Genomic DNA, 24,557 nt, shown 5'->3' with positions numbered 1-24,557 from the left:
TCAGATCATGTTTTCATTAAGAATATTGAATTCCCATTTAAGAGGAACTGTTTCAATGCCAAATTACAGAATTTTCAACCCTGCTGTCCTTTTGACAAAAGCTGAAAATTAATTATCCAATATTTACTTAAGATTAATCTCTTTAAACTTACATTACACTGATTGTAAAAAATCTATCTCAGAATGTTGGAATTAATGGTTCTCTGTAGGTGCATGAGTGGAGTAAGCATTATTTTTAAAGGTTTAGCCATGAAATGTGTCTAATTTATTATAAATTTAATTTATAGCCCAGTCAATTGAGCAGAGACTGATGAAAATGGATCACACTGCAATCCACCCACATCTGCTTGATATGAAAATTGGTCAAGGCAAATACGAGCAAGGATTCTTCCCAAAGTTACAGTCCGACGTCTTGTCCGCAGGACCCACCAATAACAAGTAAGCCCATTCTTCCCGGAGCGGCTGCCTGGAGAGAGGAAGGGTGCGTGCTCCGCAGCCACTGGACTTGGGGTTGGCTAGACTGCTTTTATCCAGAGCACGTAGCCTTGCTCAAGTACAGAGTGATGCTGCGGAAGCCCTGGACTTTTACGTCTCTCAGGAAAAAAAAAGTCCAGAAACTTAGCGCTTTTTGTTTTTTTTTTTCCCCTCAACAAAAGTGCGCTTGGAAATGGCCGCACGGAACTGGCCCTCTTGCTATAATGGTAATCCTGTCAGTAGCATTTAGAAAGTTGCAGTTTTACTGTCTTCATTAGTGTTTATGGCTGCGCTAACAAGTACTGCAAACTCATTGGCTTAAAACAACAAAAATTCTTTTTTCACGGCCATAGAAGCTAGAAGTCCAAAACTGTGCTCCCTCCAAGGCCTCAAGGGGGTGGTCCTTCCCCGCCTGATTCAGCTCCTGGGACCCCAGTAGTTCTTGTCTTGCAGGAGCAGAAATCTTGCTTCTGCCTTGGTTGCTCGCACTGCCATCTCTGTGTCTGTACTGCAGTACGCCTCCTCTTACAAAGACATCAGTCCCGTGCTACTGGGGCCCACCCACTCTGATGGCCTCATCTGCCGAGATCTGATTTTCACATTCACAGATAGCAGGTACATCTGACCTCTCAGTAGTGCATTTTCCCTTGAAAATTCAGTTATGGGAACACGTAACGTCAGGTATTTTTACTTATTTATTTATTATTTTTACTAGAGAAATAGGTCACTGCTTCTTGAGTCTAGGGGTCCCAGTTGTGCCTGTGGGAGACACAGTTCTACCCATTCACCATCTTTGCACTTACGAGTATTAGAATCAAGGACAAAAAGCTATAAGAACGGCCAGCGCCGTTTCAGTAATGGGAATTTGCTAGTGAAGATAAACATGTTAGAATTATGTGTTTCGGCCGGCGCCACAGCTCACTAGGCTAATCCTCCACCTGCAGCGCTGGTACTCCGGGTTCTAGTCCCGGTCAGGGTGCCGGTTCTGTCCCAGTTGCTCCTCTTCCAGTCCAGCTCTCTGCTGTGGCAGTGGAGGATGGCCCAAGTGCTTGGGCCCTGCACCCACTTGGGAGACCAGGAGAAACACCTGGCTCCCAGCTTTGGATTGGCACAGTGCGCTGGCCGTAGCAGCCATTTGGGGGGTGAACCAACGGAAGGAAGACCTTTTACTCTGTCTCACTCACTGTCCAAAAAAAAAAAAAAAAGGACTATAAGAACACGATGAAGATAAACCCCATCATTCTTTGACAGGTGATTCTATTCTGTGTTCTGAATATGGTTAGAATTGAAAAATAATTACTTGGGATTAGGAGAATGCTTGATTTTAAATGAGTACAAGCCGGCGCCGTGGCTCACTAGGCTAATCCTCTGCCTTGCGGCACCGGCACACCAGGTTCTAGTCCCGGTTGCCCCTCTTCCAGGCCAGCTCTCTGCTGTGGCCAGGGAGTGCAGTGGAGGATGGCCCAAGTGCTTGGGCCCTGCACCCCATGGGAGACCAGGAAAAGTACCTGGCTCCTGCCTTCGGATCAGCACAGTGCACCGGCCACAGCTGCCGGCTGCAGCGGCCATTGGAGGGTGAACCAACGGCAAAGGAAGACCTTTCTCTCTGTCTCTCTCTCTCACTGTCCACTCTGCCTGTCAAAAAAAAAAAAAAAAAAAAAAAGAGTACAAGTGTTTTATTAAAGCAATGGTTTACAGCAAAGGAAGCCCAAGTAAGTGCAGATGAGGAATAAGGTAAGTAAGGAAGAGCAAGCTTCAAACTGGGGAAGGTAGCAGTTCTAGAATTCAGCTCGCTCTTAACACCAGTCTGTGTAGGAACCTTGCACAAGTGAGAGTCACTTGCCTCTTTGCTCATCTGAAACTATTCTAACATCCTAGAATATCTGTGGTTCCCTTTTTTATTTTTTAAAATTTATTTATTTGAAAGGCAGAGGAACATAGATCTTCTATCCACTGATTGACTCTCCAAGTGACCAAGCAGCCAGCTGGGCCAGGCTAGAACTAGGAGCTGGGAACTCCATCCTGCTGTCGCACATGGGTGGCAGGACTCAAGTAATTGATCCGTCATGTGCTGCTTCTCTGGCTCATTAGCAGCGACCTGGATTAGGAGAAGAGTAGCTGGGACTGTGAACTGAACACTCAATATGGGATGTAGGTGTGCCAAGCCACTGCTTAACCTGTGCCATAGTGCCCTTCCTTGTGATTCCTGATTAAAGAATCGTAGAGAAGAATGTGAAAAGGAGTCAGGCCAGTGGCAAATAAAGGAGCTGGAAGACTGAAGTCAAAGACAGGTACACAAAAGGAAAACGGCAGCTAGCGCCTGCATGTCAGAATCGAGTCAGTGGGGGAGCAAGCAAGAGTGGAAGGCCGTGTTTTGAATCTGAATGTCCCAAACTGAATAAGGAACAGGAACGTTCTTAAAAGATGGCTTACAAGTGTGATGTTTCCACCTTTGGTGTGATCTGCTGCACCAAGTCGCAGAATGCTTGATACCTCCCGTTACTTCTCAAGGAGTCCCTCAGGATTCTCTGCGTCAGGGAAAGTGGGACGTGGTCAGCTGTTTTTAATGTGATGCAAACTCAGTACTGAGTTAGACAGTGTGTGCAGGATTTCTTGAGAGTCGTATCTGTGTGGTAATATTTGTGTATTCTAATGTTCATGTTTGTGCTATTAGTGTCATAGTTTTAATAACCCGAAAGGAATGAAACCCTGCTCTTTTCCTGGCAGACCTGCCTAGGGTGTTTGTGCAAATATGTTTCTGAAATGTGGCAGAATTATCGATTCAGTGTCGTCCAAATAGGAGAAAGCAAGCACATCAAAAGAAAAAAATGGTGTGTAAGAATTAAGGAAAAGACAGCACTCAAGACGCCACTTTCTTTTCCCTTCAGTGTCTTAATTACCAGTTCTCCACCCCTTACAGTTCTGTCAAAAAGACTGGATGTGTTCACCACTGCTTTCTTTAAAGTAATGACTACCCTTCACTCGAGCCCATTTTTTTTCCTATTCCAGATACACGTTTCCTGCCAGTGGAGCCTTCCCTGTGCCAGGAGCAGAGGGCAGTGGAGGTGTTGCTACTGCCAGTAGGAGTGCGGCCGTTGAGCTGGCCCTGCAGCAGCTCCCTGCTGACTGCCTCCACAGCCTTGCCCTTGCTCTTGTTCTGAGCATCTCCCAACGTGTACCTGTATTGTATTGTTTTACCCGTTCTGTAAGTCAAGGTAAGGGGCTGGCACAGTGGCAGAGCGGGTTAAACCGTAGCCTGCAGCAATGGTATCCCATATGGGCACCAGTTCAAGTTCAGGCTGCTCCAACTTCTGATCCAGCTCACTGCTAATGCACCTGGGAAAGCAGTGGGAGATGGCCTAAGTGCTTGGGCCTCAGCACTCATGTGGGAGACCCAGAAGAAGCTTCTGGCTCCTGGCTTTGACCTGGCCCAGCCCTTGTCATTGCCACTGTTTGGGAGTGACCCAGCACATGGAAGTGACCCAGCACTCTCTATGTCTCACTCTCTTTGTAACTCTGACTTTCAAATAAGTAAATAAATTTTAAAAACAATTAGAAAAAGTAAGTGAAATTAGAAAGATTCAACAGCTCACATCGAGATCCAGTAGCCAGAAACTAGGGTGATTTAAACCCCATTGTGCTTGCTCAGGAGCCCAAGCACTACATGCATGGCTTGACTCTGTCCCTCTAATAAAGAGGTGAGTGTGCCTGTTTTATTTTCAGTGTTGGAAACCATGCTACCATTAATAGCCCTAAGAAATTTCGAAGAACTGGGACCGGTACCTTGGCGTAGCGGGTAAAGCCCCGGTCTGCAGTGCAGACATACCGTATGGTTGCCAGTTCAAGACCCGGCTGCTGCACATCCAATCCAGCTCTCTGCTATGCCTGGCAAAGCAGTAGAAGAAGGCCCAAGTCTTTGGGCCCCTGTACCCACATGGGAGACCAGGGGAAGCTCCTGGCTCCTGGCTTCGGATCAGTGTAGCCCTGGCCGTTGCAGCCAGCTGGGGAGTGAGCCAGCCGATGGAAGACCTCTTTTTCTGCCTCTCCTCTCAATGTATAGCTCTGACTTTCAAATAAATAAATAAATCTTTAAAAAATTTTTTTGAAGAATTTAAAATAGTGAGCATATGGGACTTTAGCTGTATGCCTAATCTGTGGGATCCCTCCAGAATCAGAGCCCTCGGATGTCTCACCTCTGGCCTCAACTCGGCTCTCTGAAGAGAAGTGGACCCGGCGGAGACAGGGCAGTACTTTTTGAAACAAGACAGATGCTTAAACACCATCTTCATTCTTCTTTTAGAATTATTATTAGTGGTAGTAGTAATGCTATTTAATTGTGTTAGAATTTGGAGATATGGTGTTTAATTACAGAAGTGTGGAACATGTCCTCAGAGTTTGTATTTTTTTAATTTTACTAAGTTATACAAGTTTCATGTATTTCATATGTACAAATTTAGGAACATAGTGATGCTTCCCACCCCACCCTCCCTCCCAGCCATGCCCCAACCCTTCCTTCTCCTCTCTCTCCCATTCCCGCTCTTGATTTTTACAAAGATCTACTTTCAGTTTATTTAAAGAACGTAAAGTTAACCCTACACTAAGTAAAAGAGTTCAACAAATAGTATGAAGGAAAAAAAAAAAAAACACTGTACCTCAGCAGAAGAGACAAGGGCTATAAATAATCATTGAACCTCAAAATGTCCATTTTCCTGCAGTACGTTGCGTTTTAGGTACTCTGTTAGTTACCTTGGATCGGGGAAAACATGGTATTGGTATTTGTCTTTTTGGGACTGGCTTATTTCATTAAGTATAATGGTTTCCAGTTGCATCCATTTTGTTGCAAAAGACAGGATTTCATTAGCGCAGAGTCAGGGTTAGAACCCAGATCTCCTTACTCCCTGCACCCATGAATATTGTCCCATCCACAAAGATTATTTGGTGGTCTAAAAAATCTTCAGTACCAATTTTTAAAAAATATTTGGGCAAGGAGTGCTATTCCGTCAAGTAAAAGAATTGTGGGTTCATGGTACTTAAACCTAACCACTGCGGGTGAAGAGGGAGACCAGCATGTCTGTGAGCTGAAAGGACTTCATGGAGAAAGAAACGTTGGTGATACAGCAGGGAGGAGCGTGATGGATCATGTTGAAAAAGGCGGGAGAGAATTGTTCAGGGACACGGGTGGGAGAAATAGTCTTGAGCCATGGTGCATAGACTTTATACTTTGCGATCTGTGTCTGTGTATTCACGGATAGAAGGCAGGAAGAGGAGCAAGGTGGCTCTTCAGTTGAGTGGGACACTTGAGGCGCAGGGGAAGTTTTTAATGGTCTCAGATGATAAAGGCAGATAAAGGAAATCAAGAACTAGTCCACATGGGAATGTGGGAATAGGGAAGTGAGGGTGTGTGTATCTTGAGGGGGAAGGAGAGGTCCCTCCACAGCAGCAGGTGCTAGTATGGTAGTAAGTGGGACAATTTTCGTCGAGATGTGGGCTCAGAACACAGGAGGCAGCACAGGGGTCTTAGGTGGAAGTCCGGCATGTGGTGATGGCTTAGGGTCTCTGAGGCAGAGGAGTGCTGGGTATTGAGTAAAGCCACTGTCTGCAGTGCCTGCATCCCATTTGGGCACCAGTTTGAGTCCCGGCTGTTCCACTTCCCATCTAGCTCTCTGCTACGGCCTGGGAAAGCAGTAGAAGGTGGCGCAAGTCCTTGGGCCCCTGCAACCGCGCGGGAGACCCAGAAGAAGCTCCTGGCTCCTGGCTTCAGCTGGGCCCAGTTCCCGCTGTTGCGGTCATTTGGGGCTGTTGTGGTCATTTGGGGAGTGAACCAGCGGATGGAAGACCTCTTTCTCTCTCTCTGCCTCTCCTTCTCTCTCTCTGTAACTCTGACTTTCAAACAAATAAATAAATCTTTAAAAAAAAAAAATGTGATGTGCCTGATGTGGCTGAAGTGAAGTGATTTTGCTTAAGGGAAGAAAACTGATTCTAAACTGAATGATGAAAACAGACACAAAGGAGTGATTATGGGTGTTAAGAGATAAATGGTTTAGGTTCTGTACTTTGATCTGGCAGTTGTAGGTGGCTAGCTAGGCTGGCCACAGAAGCACCTTTAAATAAGGGAAATACGATTAAATGTCTTTCAGCCCCTTGTATCACCCGGGGCAAGTCCCTCGGCCTCGGACATATTTATTGTTGAATCATTTAAAAAAAGCAAAAGCAACCGAGGCGAAGTCTTAGAACGGCAGGGCAACATAGCTGCCACCAGATCAGTAGCAGAGAAAACTTAGAGAATTATCACGGGTTTTATTATAAATCACTTTGAAGCAGAATGAGGTCACTGGCTCAGACACGGTCAGTTAGCAGAAATGTGGTGCGAGGTCAGGTCTGAGAGGAACCAGCACAGGCCTGGCTATTTAGAGCTCGTGGGCCATGGAAGAGTTCGCATTTTATGAAACTCCTTTTTCCTGTGTTTTGGTACTGAGGTTGTATAATTAGTGTTTTTTCCAGAACAGCTGATAAATGCAGGCTCTTATCCCATAGAAATAGGGTCACACAATCACAGACCTGAGAGGAACCTCAAGGGCCAGCAAGTTCAACCGTGTGCCTCACACATGAGGAATTTCTCTTACTGGTTGGGATCTGAAGTTTAGAAAACTACTCCTAGGAGCCGACGCTGTGGTGCAGCGAGTTTTGCTGCCGTCTGCAGTGCCGGCATCCCTGTGGCTGCCGGTTTGAGTCCCAGCTACTCCACTTCTGATCCAGCTCTCTGCTAATGCTCCTGGGGAAGCAGTGGAAGACGGCCCAAGTTGTTGGTTGTCTGCACCCACATGGAAGACACAGAAGAGGCTTCTGCCTTCAGATCGGCCCAGCTTCCACACGTGGCCATTTGGGGAGTGAACCAGCAGATGGAAGACGTGTGTGTGTCTCTGTCTCTGTCTCTCCCTCCCTCTCTCCCTCTCTCTCTTGCATCCTCCCTCCCTGTCTCTCCCTTTCTCTCTCTCTCTCTAATTCTGCCTTTCAAATAAATAAATCAATCTTTAAAAAAATATATGTTTTTTAAAAAGCTGTTCCTAAAAATAGAAAATTCATAAATTTTGTTCTTTTAGATGTTAGAATTAAATGCTAAATTATGTATGTTGTATTAAAAATTCATATATAATATTTTGAGCAAGTCAAGGCATCCCTACTACATGTCTAATGTAATGCAGAACTAGCTCGGTTAAGATCTGATTTGCTAGTATATTTACAAATATCCAGTATACTGCCTAGTTTAAAATACTGTTTATTTGGGAAAAAAGGAGAGAGAGAGAGGTCATAGAACTCCTTTCTGCTCGTTCATTTCCCAGTTGTTTGCAGTGACCAGGCTGAGTCAGTTGTTCATAAAGTCAGGCCCTGGGAACTCAGTCCAGGTCTTCCCTGTGTGTGGCAGGAACCCAGCTGCTTGCCTCCCAGGGTCTGCAGCAGTGGAAAGCTGGAGTCAGGAGCTAGACCCACAATCTGAATCCTGGAACCCTGATATGGGACATGGACGTCCTAACCAACATCTTACCTGCTAGGCCAAGCAACCACCCCTCTTAGCCTTTTGTAATCCCGTGTTTTTTTTTTTTTTTTTTTTTTTTTTGGACAGGCAGAGTGGACAGTGAGAGAGAGAGACAGAGAGAAAGGTCTTCCTTTGCCGTTGGTTCACCCTCCAATGGCCGCTGCGGCCGGCGCACCGCGCTGATCCGATGGCAGGAGCCAGGAGTCAGGTGCTTTTCCTGGTCTCCCATGGGGTTCAGGGCCCAAGCACCTGGGCCATCCTCCACTGCACTCCCTGGCCACAGCAGAGAGCTGGCCTGGAAGAGGGGCAACCGGGACAGAATCCGGCGCCCCGACCGGGACTAGAACCCAGTGTGCCGGCGCCGCTAGGCGGAGGATTAGCCTAGTGAGCCACGGCGCCGGCCCGTAATCCTGGTTTTTTGAAAGCATTAATTGTAGTTATGGGTGCATGTATTTGCAGGCATACTAAAAACTGGTGTGTTATATGATTTCAGTAGGTGAATTGTATGTATTTTAAGTGGATCTCAGTAAAGTTGTTATATAACAACAGGCATTTGGTGCAGCGGTTAAGACAGAGTGTGAGACACTCAAATCAGAGTGCCTGGGTTTGAGTCCTCATTTTGCTTCTGACTCCACCTTCCTGCTTACAGCAGGAACCCAGATACTTGAACAGATGCTGAACATGGGACCTGGATTGAGTTCCAAGGTCCTGGCTTCAGCCTAGCCTTAGCTGTTAGTGGCCTTTAGGGACTGCCCCAGTGGCTATAAGACTGTTGCATGTGTCTGTCTCTCTGTCTCTGTCTCTCTGCCTTTTAAATAATTAAATAAAAATAAATTTTAAATTAGTCTTTAAAACTTATGCGGCAGGCATTGTGGCACAGTGTGGGGTTAGCTGTCACTTGGGACATCCACAACGGGTATCAGAATGTGTGACTTGATTCCTGGCTGCTCTGTGCTTTCAGTTGTACTTCCTTCTAATGGGCTTGGGAAGGCAGTGGGTGATGGTCCAGGTGTTTGGGTCCCTGCCAAACCTACCTAGGGGACCCACGTGAAGTTCTGGGCTCCTTGGCTACCACCCTCCCCACCCACAGCTGTTGCAGGCATTTGGGGAATGAGCCAGTTAAAGATCTTGCTCTTAGTCTCACTCTAGTTCTGCCTTTCAAATAAAATAAATAGAAAATTAAAAAAAAAGAAAGCTGTTACATATTTTTTAAGAAGTTGATTATAAAGTAGATATTGTCAGTCTTTTGTGTTCATTTTTTCTACTTTAAGGTCTGCCTGTCTTTCTTGAATGTTGAAGCCCTCACGCCCTTGGCTTGGTTCTTTTTCAGCCGCTGGGTGAGTCGCAGCGCTGCCACGCAGCGCAGGAAGGAGCGTCTTCGCCAGCACTCGGAGCACATCGGGCTGGACAGCGACTTGCGGGAGGTACGTGGGCCGCCGGCCCCGGCTGCCTCCAGGCAGGAGGCGTGAACTGGGTGGGCTTGCTCAGCCCAGCAGGTGTCACTGTGCAGGTTTTTTGTGTTCTTTTACAAAATGGCTGTTACATGTTTAAATATTAATTCTTTTGTACTAACGTAGCAAAAAGTATCTTTGTTCCATTTTTGTAATTTCAATAAAGCTTTAAAAAAGGCTTTGTGTAAAACATGAGGTAAAGGCTAAGTTTAGGATAAATTTTCAGGTAGCGTATTTGCTGTAGGCATACAGATTTGCAAGAGTAGACATTTATCAGTTCCAAGCAGAATATAAACTTAGAAAATATAGATGTATTTGCCTGTGCTTTGTCTTTTCTGACATTTTTAAAAGTTTTCAAGCTGTTATAAAATTAAGATCCTTATGCTTTATTTGAAGTCTTTGAGAATAAATAATAATTATGCATTTGAATAATTATAAGTAGGTTTTGATTATTTCTTGTGATCAAAGGAAAATGCAGTCAGAAGACGTCTCTTTTCTAAACTCAAACGTGTAGAAATAAAGCTCTATTATTTCTGGTAGTGTACTCATTCATCTGTGATTTTCAACATTTTCTTACGAGCTGAAGCATGGTCAGTGTCGTGCTTTTCTTTTGCTTCTGTATTTTCTCCCCTTGCCCCATTTGCTGTGACTTTATCATATGCATGCTTGTTTTGTTTGTCTCTCTCCCTGTACTTCTCTTTTTTTGCTTTCTGTCGTTGGCACTCCTCCATCCTCTTAGCCTTCCGGGGAACTTGTGGTCTGTCAGAACTCCATGGCATTCTGGGAGTGGGACCAGGGCCCACCTCCTCCTGCACGACTTCCTAAAAAATCCTTCTCTGAATGCTGCCTGGTATGTTCCCTGCTGGAGCTCGTCTTGAATGCCCCTGAGTGATCCACACGCGTGCGTGCACGCAGCTGTAGAAGGCCTCACCTCACCTCAGGTGTGAACTCTCAGCCTCTCTGTGCCTTCTGCTTCCTCTGGTGTCTTGAGCTGGTGTGTGCTCCCATGAGTCACTGCATGTTATTGACTAATAAAGCTGAGCACTAGGACCCTTAATCAGGGGGACTCGGGTGGGGTGAGAGTAGGGGGGAGTACCAGATAGCAAAGTGCTTTTCATCCGAAGGGGAAATGTGTTAAAATGCAGACTCCTCTTCACGTAGGCATTTTGCAAAAGTGACTCAGTTCCAATCCAAACAGCTTTTCTTTTTGCAGTGTTACAGTCACAGTGCTGTCACTTTCCTTCCTTTCTGTATTCTGTGTGGTCAGAAAATGCAGTTATCAGCAGAGAATCTCAGTGCTGAGAAGGGCTGTTAATCCTCTTGTCCAGGGCATAGCGGTTTAACTGCAGTCCAGGAGGCTTGCCAGAGTCACGCGCACAGGCCAGTGGAGCTGGTCGCCAGTTTCCAGCCAACACCTGTACTGACTGCTGTCCACCTGAGGGCACAAGTACTTAAGACCCTTGTTTGTGTTTCCCCCATTTTGTCATTAGCTCAGATTACTTAATTCTTCAGTGGTCTCCTCAGAAGTCTAGCCCCAGATAAAGCAGCAGTGTTCACTGGAACGCTCAGAGAGAGCCTGTGTGGGAGAGCAGTTGCGTCAGTGTGTATTGAATAATAGGAGATATTTTCCTTTCTTTTAATGAACTCATCCCTTAGTTCCCTTTTCCACAGACTTTTTGAAGTCTCCTCCTAGTTTTTTTGTTTTTTAAGATTTATTTATTTGAAAGGAGAATGAGAGCAAGAGGGAGAGAGAGAGGTCTTCCACATGCTGGTTCACTCCCCATATGGCTCCAACACCCAGGACAAAGTCAGGAGCAGGAATTGCGTCCTGGTCTCCACATGCGTGACAGAGGCCCAAGCACTTGGGCCATTTCCACTGCCTTCCCAGAAGCATTAGCAGGAAGCCGGATCAGCAGTGGGGCAGCCGGAACTCCAGCACTGGATGCCGACGTCCCAAGTGCCAGCTTAACCTGCTATGCCACAGTACCAGCACCAGGTTATATTTTCATAGATAGCTCCTAGTGGTTTTTTGCTTTTGTCTTCAACAGAAATAAAGAGCATAGTACAAATCTCGGAAGAAGTTGAGGCTCATAAAACATTCTTGTGGGGGTGGGTTTTTTGACATCTTGGGACAGCCACAACCCATGTTAGAGTGCCTTGTTTGAATCCTGGCTCTTCTGCATTTTTTTAAAGATTTATTTGTTTGTTTGTTTATTTATTTGAAAGGCAGAATTACAGAGAGGCAGAAAGAGAGGTCTTCCGTCCACTAAGGTTCACTCCCTAAATGGCTGCAGTGGCCGGAGCTGGGCCGATCCGAAGCCAGGAGCAAGGAGCTTCTTCCAAGTCTCTCATGCAGGCACAGGGGCTCAAGCATTTGGGCCATCTTCTGCTTTCCCAGGCCTTAGTAGAGAGCTGGATCGGAAGTGGAGCAGCCGGGACTTGAACTGACACCCATATGGGATACTGGCACTGCAGGCAGCAGCTTTACCTGCTAAGCCACAATGCCAGCCCCTCTTCTGCTTCTAATCCAGCTTCCTGCTGGTAGGTAAATGATACCCACGTGGGAGAACCAGATGGAGTTCCAGGCTCCTGGCTTCAGCCTGGCCTAGCCCTGGCTGTTGTGGGCCTTTGGGGAAGTGAATCAGTGGAGGGTATCTCACCCTCCCTCTCTCCCTCCCCCTCCCCCGTTGACTCTGTTTCTCTCTCCCTGCCTTTCATCTAAAGGATTCTCCTTCCTGCTACCATTTCTTTGATCCCTTGTTTACTTTAAAGGCCTGGCCCTATTTCTGTACTATGCAGAGGCAACTGTGTTCTTTCTCTGCAAGTCCTGGGACTGGTGCTTATTCTGTGGTCCCAGCGGAGATGCTGGGAAGAAGACTTCACACATGGCCCTATGGGGTGTGTTTTTTGGCCAGTAAGTATACCTGCTCCACATACACTGGGGGCTTGGTAAATAGGGTCACTCAAAGGATAGCCCCATCTGGCTCATTTTCATTTTATCAAAAAGCTAATAAACTCTGTAAACAGTGCTGGGTAGGCCTTGATCTTAAGAGTTAAGATACCCCCATCCTGGGTCAGAGCACCTCGGGGCTATTCCCAGCTCCTGACTCTAGCATGCTGTTAGGCAGACCCTGAGAAGCAGCAGTAATGGCTCACGTAATTGGGTTCCTGCCACCCATGTGGGAGACCTGGATTGAGTTCCTGGATCTCTGTTTTGGCTTCAGCTGAGCCCCAGCTATTACAGGTAATTGGGGAGTGAACCCCTGAATGGCAATTCTTACTGTTTGTCTCCCTTTCTCTCTCTCTCTCTCTCTGTTGCTCTGCCTTTTGAGCAGATGCAAGTGAATAAACTTCTTAAAAATCTTAATTTTTAATCCAGTTAATGGCTTTTAAAAATTTATTCAGTTCCTGATTCATGACCCAGCTCCTCTACTTCCAGTATAGCTTCTTTCTTATGCCTGCTCTGGGCATTGTTTGATATCTCAAATACTTGGGTGCCTGTCACTCATGTGGGAGACCTGGATGGACATGTTCCAGGTTACTGTTCAGTCTGACGCAGCCTTGGCATTTGAGAGTATTTGAGGAGGGAACCAGCAGATGGGAGATTTTTGTCTCTCTTCCTCTCTGCTTTTCCAGTCCACATTTGTAAAGTTTATTCATGTATTTCTGAAGAAAGAGAAGTACCTAAGGCCCCTTCCCGGCCTCTTGCCTGAACATGTTTCTCACTGTTTTCTTCTGTTTGAATCTCCTTTTGAGAATTGAGTGTTGTGCCAGATCTCTGTGCATTTGTCTACATCCTAAAGATGGAGGAGTTTGAGGCTGGGCGGAACAAAAGACCTGTAAATATTTAACTGTCTTCATTCATTTGTTCTGTCTCTGATTTTTAATAGGCAGATTGCATTAGTGTCACCTGAAACAGTCAGAAATGCAGATGTTACAGTTCTCATGTACGATCCCTACCCTGAATTTCAGGTTGATTTTTCATCCATTTTCTTATTTGAAAACTCATCTTCAGAATGTTTCCTTTCGACCTTGTTACATTTAACTTGCCTACTGGTGCTAGTTTGTCTTGCATTTCTCAGTTTTCCCTTCTTTCTTTGAGCCTCTAAAAATAATAGCAGTAGAAAGAAGCGTGGGAAATACATGCCTGCAGAGTTCATTTGATTTTTAAATTGCTACTTAAAATGATTGAGCTGGAAAAGAAACATCATTTGTTAACATTGTCTTCAGTGCAAAGGCAGGGAAGTGGCAGGAACACTGACCGCTAAGTCCCTAACAGGATTTTTAAGTGTTTTTACCAGAATTAGCAGATTACTTTTATTCCAAAGGGGAAACATATGAAATGTCCAAATGCCCTTTTATTTAAAGGATACAAGGGATTTTACACATCTGAATTTCCCGTAAGTACCCATGGGAGGATATGCTGGCTCATCCTGCCAACTGCTAGTTTTACTTTATAATTTAGAGCATTACTCTCCAAATATGGTCCTAAAACACTTGGATGTTTTGGAGATTCTGCCCTTTGATTCCGATGCAAGCATAAGGTATCTGGATAAGCTTTTCCAGGTAGCTTAGAAAGAGGAGAGAACACAAGTCTATGCTAAGTCTGTGTAGCGGTATATCAAATGGAAATCTTCCCCAGACCAAAAGTCAACCACAAGGCACCAGAGGTACCTCTGACCTTGAGTGCTGCAGTCTCACTTTTCTTGACCTTGGAATAAAGCAAGGGAAGGCTTTCACAAACACTTGAGAGAGGAGAGGCCTCCCACACACATCCTGCTTCTCAGGCCATCTGATGCTTTCCTGAGGTTGCTGGGCGTGTTGCGTGTTCATTCACCTAGTCAGCTGAGATGTGCACACATCAGTTGATGAACCTGAGGCCGTGGAGTTCGTTGCAGCAGGAGTCCAGAGGTCTTGGTTTTCTATTTGTACTTGACTAAAGCATAAGACAGGTTGGAGAGCTGCCCCCCAGGCCCGGGGCCCCCGGGGTGGAGGAGTGGAGGAAGCAGCCATCTGAGAGCCACTCATCGCCTGCACAGCCTTCCCGTGGACTTAGAATACGGGCACCAGCCATGATCTTGACTAATCACACTGTGGGTGTTCCCAGTAAAAAGACTAAACTAATGAAACTGCATCTCATTTTGAATGAATTTTAGCTTCATGGAGTTTCTGTCACCCTGCTTTTCATGGGAGTTACAGGATGGAGGGGGCAGATCTGAGTGCCCTCAGCCTTTAGACGCACTAAAACCTCCATTGCTGTTGCACATGTACCCTTAGGGCTTTATGGCATTGTGTTGGTTCCTGCACTTGTTTGTGTAACGTTAAATAGCTCAGAGGAATTTCTGATTTTCATGCATTAAAAATGCTCTTTAATTTTTAGAAATATATGCAAGAGGCACGAAGTTTAGGAAAAAACATGAGGCAGCCCAAGCTGTCAGACCTCTCTCCGGCAGTGATCGCACAGACTAACTGGAAGTTCGTAGAAGGCTTGTTAAAAGAGTGTCGGATGAAGGTACGTCTTGTTCGCTAATGCCGAACAGTGTGTATTTGTGTCTGCACCGCGTGTGAAGCTGAGATGACCTGAGGGGACTCCACTTGAGCTGGGAGCTTTCCTGGAAGGAAACTTTGACTGTGGCTCAGACCCCATGTGGTTTTTGCTGAGGTCTTGGGCCTGCAGAGACTCTCAGTGACCCAGAAGCCTCTGCGTTTCACACATTACTGATGTGGAGCCCTTCAGGGGTTGCATCAGGAATGTCATCCGCTCTGGTTAAGACAGCACATTTTGTATGTTTGTACACACCTGTGAACACTTTAGCTGTGCCCATTCCTGCATCCAAATACCCATAGGATAAAACCTTAGTTGTGTTTGTATACATTGCATAGCAGCCTCCTCTCAGGTGTCTGTTGTCAGAAGTAGTAACACAGAATGACAAGACCCAGAACATCCTTCTGGCTGATAATTTCGTTTGTTTGACGGCTGTTTCTTGACTGTCATTCCTGCGTGTTCAGTAAATGCACTGTTTTCAGTCTCAACGTGTGGTGGTGAATCAGACAGACATGGTCACCGCCCAGAAGGACCAGATTCTCCCACGCTGTGTGCTCTGTGAGAGCTGCAAGATGGTTGCCGGTTGATTACACCTGAAACTGACTTCTCTCTCCCTTTCCATTTTCTGGTGTATACTCCTGAGCCGTGACAAGCCAAAAGACGCAAGGAGGCGTGAAAAAGCGCCCTGGTTCACCCAGACATTAGAGTTCTCCAGAAACTTAGAGCTGCCTGAGTGCAGTTAACAGCAAATGCAGCCGCCTGAGCGTGCTGGGGCGCGGCACACAACATGGTGCCACACTGGGTGCCGCACTGGGACAGTACCGCGTCTGGGGTGCCGTGATCGCCCAGCTTCCCAGAGGTGCACAGTGCGGCACTGCTGGACGTAGAGCATGTTTTCACCATGAGGATGCTGTACGAATGCTCTCTCATTCTCTCTCTATCGACCTGCATCTCTCCGGCACAGTAGGGACACCAGGTGGTACCACTTTCGTTAGTTGACCACAGAGATTAAGACGTTTTCCTGATGGTGAATATACAAACCAGCCTTGAGGTGCACGAGGAAGAAAAGCCAATCTGCTGGTGCAGTCACAGGCTGCTGTTTGGATTTCTGGCTTCGCTGCTGGGGTAACCTGTGGCTGCATTTGATGTTTCAGACAAAACGCATGTTGGTGGAGAAAATGGGCCACGAAGCTGTGGAGCTGGGCCACGGAGAAGCAAACCTCACCGGCTTGGAGGAGAACACCCTGATCGCCAGCCTCTGTGACCTGCTGGAGAGAATATGGAGCCACGGCCTGCAGGTCAAGCAGGTCAGGCTCTTGAAGTGGGACCAGGGCAAGAAGAGGCCCCGGGGAGGGGGAAAGTGCTGGTTCCTTTGTCAGAGATCACCACACAGGTGCCACAGTGTTCAGCCCCGTCCCTGCAAAGGAGATGTAACCCGTGATGACAAGGGGGTCTGGGAAACCTTCCCTGGAACTGGAAGGGGTAGCACAGCTTGCTCACCGCGGAGGCCGACTCCCTGTCAGTTCTTGAGACGTCACCTTCTGTCACTGTGCAGGGAAGACCTAGCCAGACTGAACAGTGCCTGACCGTTTTACACTGTCTAGTAATTCAGGGTGGGAAAATCCCAGCAGTCTCTCTGCTTTCACATCTGACTTTTCTGATGTGTGCAAATTTCTTTCTTCCTCTCCTATTTTCGTTCTCTGCTCTCTGATTTTCTGCCATCGTTGCCACTCCATATAGCCAGACATATATATGATGCACACAGATGCTTTCTGCACTGCTGGAGCCTCTTAGCTCCCTGGTTGCTAGTGTGGCCAGGTAGACAGCTCTCATCCCAGTCAGTCAGTACCAGCTGAGCTGATGTCAGAAACCCCTGTGCCTGCCCTCCTGCCGTTTCCTGAGTGGAAGACCCTTCCCTTTGCCAGGCTTTGCCAGTCTTCTCGGTAGGCAAAGGATGACCCTGCACACACAGGCAGTGAGACAAGCAGAATCTGGCACAGCTGAGGATGAATGAGATTGGGTCACCAAACTTCTGACTGGCTGTCATCATCAGAAATGTTTGTTGTTGACTTATTTCTAAAATGACTATTTTTGTGTACCCTCTACTTTCAGGGGAAGTCAGCTTTGTGGTCGCATTTAATTCAGTTTCAGGATAGAGAAGAGAAACAGGAGCACCTTGCAGAATCACCAGGTGAGAGGTACTTGGTTTGACTTTTGCTTCAGATCCGTCAGCACTGGGCCATGAGAAGAGTCATTGTCCTATGCCCTTTATCTGTCTCTTTCACTCTCATAAGCTAAATCATTATTGTTAATAATCTTGCCACTAGCAGGAGAAATGTGAGCACTGTTTACTAGCTGTGAGACCTGGGAAAATCATTTGACCTCTTTGATTTTCTGTGTCTTCAACTACAGGATAGGAGAAGGATATTAGCTATGCCAAGGCTGTTCCAATTCTCATATAATGTCCTCACCCTGTATTTCAGCTTCTTTTGTCTGAAACCATGTCATTTCCTACATTTGATTATTTGTAAACGAACCTTTAGATTGTTTTCCACAGAATTCGTTACATTTAACCTCACACTTTCTCTCAACTGCAAGGCAGGGCATGTAAACATGTCAACAATCCGAGTGAACTGTAGAGGACCATACACATAACTTGACTCATGCTGGTATTAGAGTGTAGTGGGTACTGATTTTGTTTTATGATTTATTTTATTTATTTGAAAGGCAGAGTTACAGAGAGAGAGAGGCAGAGAGGTTTTCCATCCACTTGATCACTTCCCAAATGGCTGCAACGGCCAGAGCTGAGCCAGGCCAAAGCCAGGAGCCAAGAAGCTTCTTCCTGGCCAGCGCCGTGGCTCACTAGGCTAATCCTCCGCCTGCGGCGCTGGCCCACCGGGTTTTAGTTCCTGTTGGGGAGCCAATTCTGTCCCAGTTGCCCCTCTTCCAGTCCAGCTCTCTGCAGTGGCCCGGGAGTGCAGTGGAGGATGGCCCAGGTCCTTGGGCCCTGCACCCCATGGGAGACCAGGAGAAGCACCTGGCTCCTTGCTTCGGATTGGTGCAACATGCTGGCCATAGCGGCCACTCGGGGAGTGAACCAATGGAAAAAGGAAGACCTTTCTCTCTGTCTCTCTCTCTCTCTCTAACTCTACCTGTCTAAAAAACAAAAGCTTCTTCCAGGTCTCCAGTGTGAGTGCAGGGACCTAAGTACTTGAGCCATCCTGTGCTGCTTTCCCAGGCCCATTAGCAGGGAGCTGGATTGGAAGTAGAGCGGCCCGGATACAAACTGGCACCCATTTGGGATGTCAGTGCTGCAGGCTGGGGCTTTAGCCCACTGTGCCACATGGCCAGCCCCTGATTTTCTTCTTAAAGAAAAGTTTTATAACCATCACTAATAATCTTTGATATAAAAAATATGCATACATGTCTCAACAATCTTAGGTGCCAATTCTTTTTTTTTTTAAGGGAAAGAGTTTATTGGGGGAAACCTGACAGACCAGAGGGAAGAGGCAAAGAAGGAGAAGAGAGCAGGAGAGCATAAGAGAGAGACAGAGAGAGCCGCGTGTTCAGGAACAGGTCCTCTTAAAACTTTGCTGGGGGCAGGCAGGGAAGTAGGAGCAGCGAATTCCATTAGGGTGGGGGTAGAGCTGACACCGGCGCTTGAGCCATGGGGTCACCTGGCTTCCAGCCATGGTGGTGGGGGCTAGAGCCTAGGATGGTGTCCAGAGGTGTAGATTGTGCCGTAGGTAAAACTGCACCCTTTGACTGACATTCCCAAGGTGTCAATTCTTTTTCAACTTAGAGGAGATATTACATACTGGCTATGTCATAGTTGTTTAGCTAACTATGTTATACAGGCTTTCCTAAGATAATATTCTCCCCCCCCCCCACAAAGAGTTACTTACTTACTTGAGAGGCAGAGTGTCAGAGAGGGAGACAGAGAGAGAGAGAGACCTTCCATCTGGAGGTCCACTCCCCAGATGGCTGTAATGGCTGAAGCTGGGCCAGGCTCAGCCAGGATCCAGGAACTCCGTCTGTCTCTCCCACATGGGTGGCAGGGCCAAGGACTCAGGCCATCTTCACCTGCCCTCCTGAGTACAAGTTCAAGTTATTGCTTCTCAAAGTGTCAGTTTCACTTCTACAGCTTTCCTTTTAGGTGCTCTATTAGTTATCACAGATCAGGGAGAACATATGGTATTTGTCCCTTTGTGAGTGGGTTGTCTCACTAAATATGATGTTTTGCGCATTCATCTATTTTGTTACAAAATGCAGGATTTCCCTTTTTTACCACTCTGTACTATTCCATAGAGTACATGTACCATAATTTCTTTATCCAGTCTTCAGTTGATGGGCATTTATGTTGATTCTAGGTCTTAGCTGTTGTAAACTGAGCAACAATAAGCATGGGGGTACAGATAACTTTTATTTGCTGATTTTGTTTCCCTTCGGTAAATTCCCAGGAGTGGGATGGCTGGGCCATTCGGTAGCTCTATATTCAGATTTCTGAGATATCTCCATACTGTCCTCCACAGTGGCTGTGCCAATTTACATTCCCACCAACAGTGGATTAGGGTACCTTTTTCCCCACATCCTCGACAGTATTTGTTGTTTGTTGATTTTTGTATGAGAGTCATTCTAACTGGGGTGAGGTGAAACCTCATTGTGGTTTTCATTTGCATTTCCCAGATGGCTAGTGATCCCAAACATTTTTTCATGTGTCTGTTGGCCATTTGGATTTCCTCTTTTGAAGGATGCCTGTTTAAGTCCTTTGTCCATTTCTTAACTGAGTTGTCTGTTTTGTTGTTGTGGAGTTTCTTGATTTCCTTATATATTCTGGTTGTTAATCCTTTATCAGACTGGGTCGTTTGCAAATAATTTCTCCCATTCTGTCGGTTGCCTCTTCACTTGGCTGATCGTTACTTTTGCAGAACAGAAGCTTCTCAATTTGATGTAATCTCATTTGTTAATTTTGACTTTGGCTGCCTGTGCCTCTGGGGTCTTTTCCAAGAAGTCTTTGCCTAGGTCAATGTCTTGCAGGGTTTCCCCAGTGTTCTCTAATAATTTGATGGTGTTGGGTCATAGATTTAGGTCTCTGATCCATTTTGAATGGATTTTCGTCTAAGGTGTAAGGTAGGAGTCCTGCTTCATACTTCTGCATGTGGAAATCCAGTTTTCCCAGCACCATCTGTTGAAGAGTCTGTCCTTGCTCCAGGGATTGGTTTTAGCTCCTCTGTCAAAGCTAAGTTGGTTGTAGTTGCTTGGATTTATTTATGGCGATTCTGTTCTGTTCCATTGGACTATCCATCTGTTTTTGTACCAGTTCCAGATGTTTTGATTATCACTGCCTTGTAGTATGTCTTGTGTCCTGGAATCTAGTATTGTGATGCCTCCAGCTTTGGTTTGTTGTACAAGATTGCTCTAGCTATTCGAGGTCTCCTGTGTTTCCACAGGAATTTCACCATCATTTTTTCTAGAGCTGAGAAGAATGTCTTTGGTATTTTGATTGTTATCACATCGAATCTGTACATTGTTTTTGGAAGGATGGACATTTTTATAGTATTGGTTCTTCCAATCCATGAACATGCAAGATTTTTCCTTTTTTTTTTTTGTATCTTCTATTTCTTTATTTAATGTTTTGTAATTCTGATTGTAGAGATCTTTGACATCCTTGGTTAAATTTATTCCAAGGTATTTCATTTATTTTTTTTACGGTTATTTTGAATGGGATTGATCTTAGAAGTTCTTTTTCATCCATGGAATTGTCTGTGTATACAAAGGCTATTAATTTTTGTGTTTTGATTTTATATCCTGCTACTTTACCAAACTCTTCTATGAGTTCCAGTAGTCTCTTGGTGGAGTCTTTTGGATCCCCTATATATAGAATCATGGCGTCTGCAAATAGGGATAGTTTGACTTCCTCATTCCCAAACTGAATCCCTTTGATTTTTTTTTTCTTGTCTAATGGCTGTGCCTAAAACTTCCAGAATTATACTGATTAGCAGTGGTGAGAATGGGCATCTTTGTCTGGCTCTGGATCTCTGTGCAAATGCTTCCAACTTTTCTTCATTCAGTAAGATGCTGGCCATGGGTTTGTCATAAATTGCCTTGATTGTGTTGAGGAATGTTCCTTCTATGCACAGTTTGCTTAAGGTTTTCATCATGAAAGGGTATTGTATTTTGTCAGATGCTTTTATCTATTGAGATAAACATATGGTTTTTGTTCTTCAGTTTGTTAGTGTGATGAATCACATTGATCAGTCTGCGAATGTTGAACCATACCTGCATGCCAGGTGAATGATCTTTTTGATGTGTTGTTGGATTTGATTGGCCAGAATTTTGTTGAAGATGTGATTGCCCGGAATTTTGTTGAGGATTTTTGTGTTTATATTCATCATGGATGTTGGTCTATTTTCTCTTAAATCTTGGATTTTTTACCCCACTAAAATACTTATGGTTTTCCAGTTGTCAATTTTCCTAATTAATGATGGTAAACAGTCTGCATTCGTTGTCATGTTAAATAAAGGTCCTCAGAGTCTTTAGATTCATAGTGGGTTTGAGCTCTGCTCCTGCTATGGTTGAGTCCAGAGGAGGCCAGATAATGGACCATCACCATTCTTTTCAGGAAGCACTGCTAAGCCGGTGTCGGCAGAATGGCAGGGGCCTGTCCCACGTCCTAGCAGGAATCTGTGCGTAGGCTGTGTTAATGCTGACCAAGTGATCCCTGCCTTCAGTACTTTTAATCTTGTTTCAGAGAAAGTCTCAGAATGCAGCTGATCCTGTAACAAGGACTCTTTGTTACAAACCCCCTGAGGTTTCTCTCTTTAAAAACGTTGGCCAGGGGTGGCTGTTTGCTGCAGCAGTTAAGACACTACTTGGAAACCTGTATCCTGTGTTGGAGTGCCTGAGTTCAAGTCCCAGCTCTGCTCTCCATTTCAGCTTCCTGCTCATGCAGTCCCTGGGAGGCAGTGGTGATTGCACAAGTAGTTGGGTTCCTGCCACCTACTTGGGAGACCCAGATTGAGTTTCCAGCACGTGGTTTTGGCCTGACCCAGCCGTCGCTGTTTCAGGCATTTGGGGAGTGAACCAGCAGATGGAAAATCTCTATCTATTTCTATGCCTCTCAAAATAGATAATGATTAAACGCAGTAGTCCCACCCTGGTCTGTGCCCTACCCTTACACCTTGCCAAGTAACTTAAAAATCCATTTCAATTTAGTAGGACTTTGTCTGGGAGTACAGAGTTTAAGAATAACATACAGATCTCTCTTAACCAGTAGTCAATCAAAACACTGTCCCTGAAATGCTGCATTTAAATGGTTTTTCTGGATCCAGCTCAAGAGTTCTCAGTCAGTCTAGAATCATCCTACCTTCAGCAAGTTTTCTGTTAATTGCTTACTTGCCTGTAGACTGTACCTGGTTCTGTAGAATTGTGTCTGATCTCTGTCCTCTACACACTTGCTGTCTATGCAGGCTGCCTGCAGTAATTTAGGTAGAATTCCCATGGCCAAATATTAAATCTCTGAATCTTCATATTGAAGGAAAAAGTGGCCTGTTGCCTTCAAGTACTTTGCACTAAGAAATAGTAATGAGGGGCTGGCGCCGTGGCTCACTTGGTTAATCCTCCGCCTGTGGCACCGGCATCCCATATGGTTGCCGGTTATAGTCCTTGTTGCTCCTCTTCCAATCCAGCTCTCTGCTGTTGCCCGGGAGGGCAGTGGAGGATGGGCCAAGTGCTTGGGCCCTGCACCCGCATGGGAAACCAGGAAGAAGCACCAGGCTCCTGGCTTCGTATTGACACAGTGCCAGCCATGGCGGTCACTGGGGAGTGAACCATCGGAAGGAAGACCTTTCTCTCTATCTCTCTTGCTCACTGTCTATAACTCTACCTGTCTGTCGCTCCCCCTCTTCGTGGAGGAACGACACAGGACCCTGCGCTGTTCTTTCGTCTGCTCGGCCCTCCCCAGGTTTGCTGCTGGTTCTTCCCGGGTTGGCTACCATCCCTTCCACTTCCGTGGAAGGGCGGTTCCCCCTGCCACTTTCCCCACTTCTGCGGGGGAGCGGCACACCGCCGGCCGGCTCTCTCGGGGGCTGCACAGGTGTTCCTTCAGATAGATGTTCCTGGTGCATGTTGTCTCTCTCCTCCTTTATAGTCCTCTTCCACCAATCCCAACTCTGCTACCCACACGCCGAGTACGCTGCTCTCCTCCAATCAGGAGCAGGTCCTGCTGCTTATTGGTTGAACTGGAGGCAGCTGTGTAGAAGCTGTTTCCTCCTCTCCCAGCGCCATATTGTGGGAGAGCAGATGCATAGAATAAGTCTTAATTCCAGTAACTTAGTCTAGTCCGAGTTGCTCCCAGTTGCTCCCCACAGATCCCCCTTTCTTTTTATTTTTGGCGTTGATACGCGCCTGTCTTCGGTGTCCCGCGGCGCACACTCTGCTCTGCTTGCTAGAGTTGCCCACAGGTGCTTACAAGCCCTACCAAACAGGCAAACCGAATCCGGGTCTTCTCTTCGCCATGTTGTGAGGAGGTTTTTAGGCGCTGATGCGTGCCTGTGTTCAGTGCCCTGCAGCGCATGCTCTGCTCCGCTAGAACTGCCTGCAGGTGCTTATCGTCTTACTAATCAGGCAGACCGAATCCAAGCTCTCTCATTGCCATGTTGTGGGGAGGCCTTATTTTTCTCTATTTCTCTATCTCCGGGCATTCGTATTTCTCCTATTTTACTTCTATCTGCCAGCATTCCTATTTCTCTCATTTTACTTCTAAACTTCTGTTTCTCTTATCCCTGCGGCTTCCCGGCGCCCGCCCCGAGGCTGCTTCTCGGCTCCGCGCGCTCCACGGTCTCCGCGCCCTTTGCGTCCGCACCACGGCCTCGGCCTCGCGCTAGCCCCGGGTTCCCTATCTACTTGTGCCCCACGCGCTCTCTCTGCGCACGGTGGCTTCCGCGAGTCACACAGCCCAGCTCACATTTCCGCCACCGGTATTCAGTCCAAGTTCCCCGGGCTAACCTGGCGAATTCAACCCAGCTCACGTCTGCGCCCTTCGGCTTGGCTTCCCGTCCTTTGCTCCCCGGGCTAATCTGACGGATTCCAACCTGGCAGCCCACGTCTCTGCCTCTGGTTCCAGATTTTCGCCTTTTGCTCCCCGGGCTGACTTGAAGAATCCCAAGATAGCTTACGTCTCCGCTTCAGCCTACACTCGCGGCTTCATCCTCCCTAACATATTTTTCTCTACCCGGTATGTTTCCCTAACTTTTCTTCCAACAATATTCCCCTCTCACTTCTCCTGGCTTCTCCCCACAGTCCGTATCTGAGTCTAAGTTTCTTCTAGGTTTCACTTTCACTTTCAACCTGCAGTCCATATCTGAGTCTAAGTTTCTTCTTGCTTTCACTTTAAATCCTAACTTCTTTCCCACAGTCCGTATCCGAGTCTATGCCTAGGCTTTCGATAGCTTCTTCCGGCACCTTTTCCGTCCGGCTTTTCCCTAGGCTCTTTGCAAGTCTGTCTCTCCGATATTTTCCCACTTCTTCCCGCTTCTTCCCTCCTAGGTTTCTT

The 24,557-nt window shown here is 46.4% G+C and overlaps 1 protein-coding gene across 4 annotated transcripts in view; it reads left to right on the top strand.

Annotated features, from left to right (window-relative positions):
* The window catches only part of DENND5B (DENN domain containing 5B), a 207,263-nt gene that overhangs the window by 141,254 nt on the left and 41,452 nt on the right, over positions 1–24,557 (top strand). For all 4 annotated transcript variants that reach the window (XM_070049612.2, XM_070049610.2, XM_070049608.2 and 1 more), the window contains 5 exons: positions 288–438; positions 9,339–9,432; positions 14,840–14,971; positions 16,159–16,311; positions 17,117–17,195. In XM_070049612.2, the coding sequence (XP_069905713.2) occupies positions 288–438; positions 9,339–9,432; positions 14,840–14,971; positions 16,159–16,311; positions 17,117–17,195 (609 nt within the window). The remainder of the gene's footprint in view (positions 1–287; positions 439–9,338; positions 9,433–14,839; positions 14,972–16,158; positions 16,312–17,116; positions 17,196–24,557) is intronic.

Source organism: Oryctolagus cuniculus, chromosome 9 (assembly GCF_051225735.1).
Source record: "Oryctolagus cuniculus isolate XC-2025 breed Fujian yellow rabbit chromosome 9, ASM5122573v1, whole genome shotgun sequence".
In the NCBI taxonomy this organism is placed as follows: domain Eukaryota; kingdom Metazoa; phylum Chordata; class Mammalia; order Lagomorpha; family Leporidae; genus Oryctolagus; species Oryctolagus cuniculus.
This window is presented reverse-complemented; position numbering and strand designations above follow the sequence as displayed.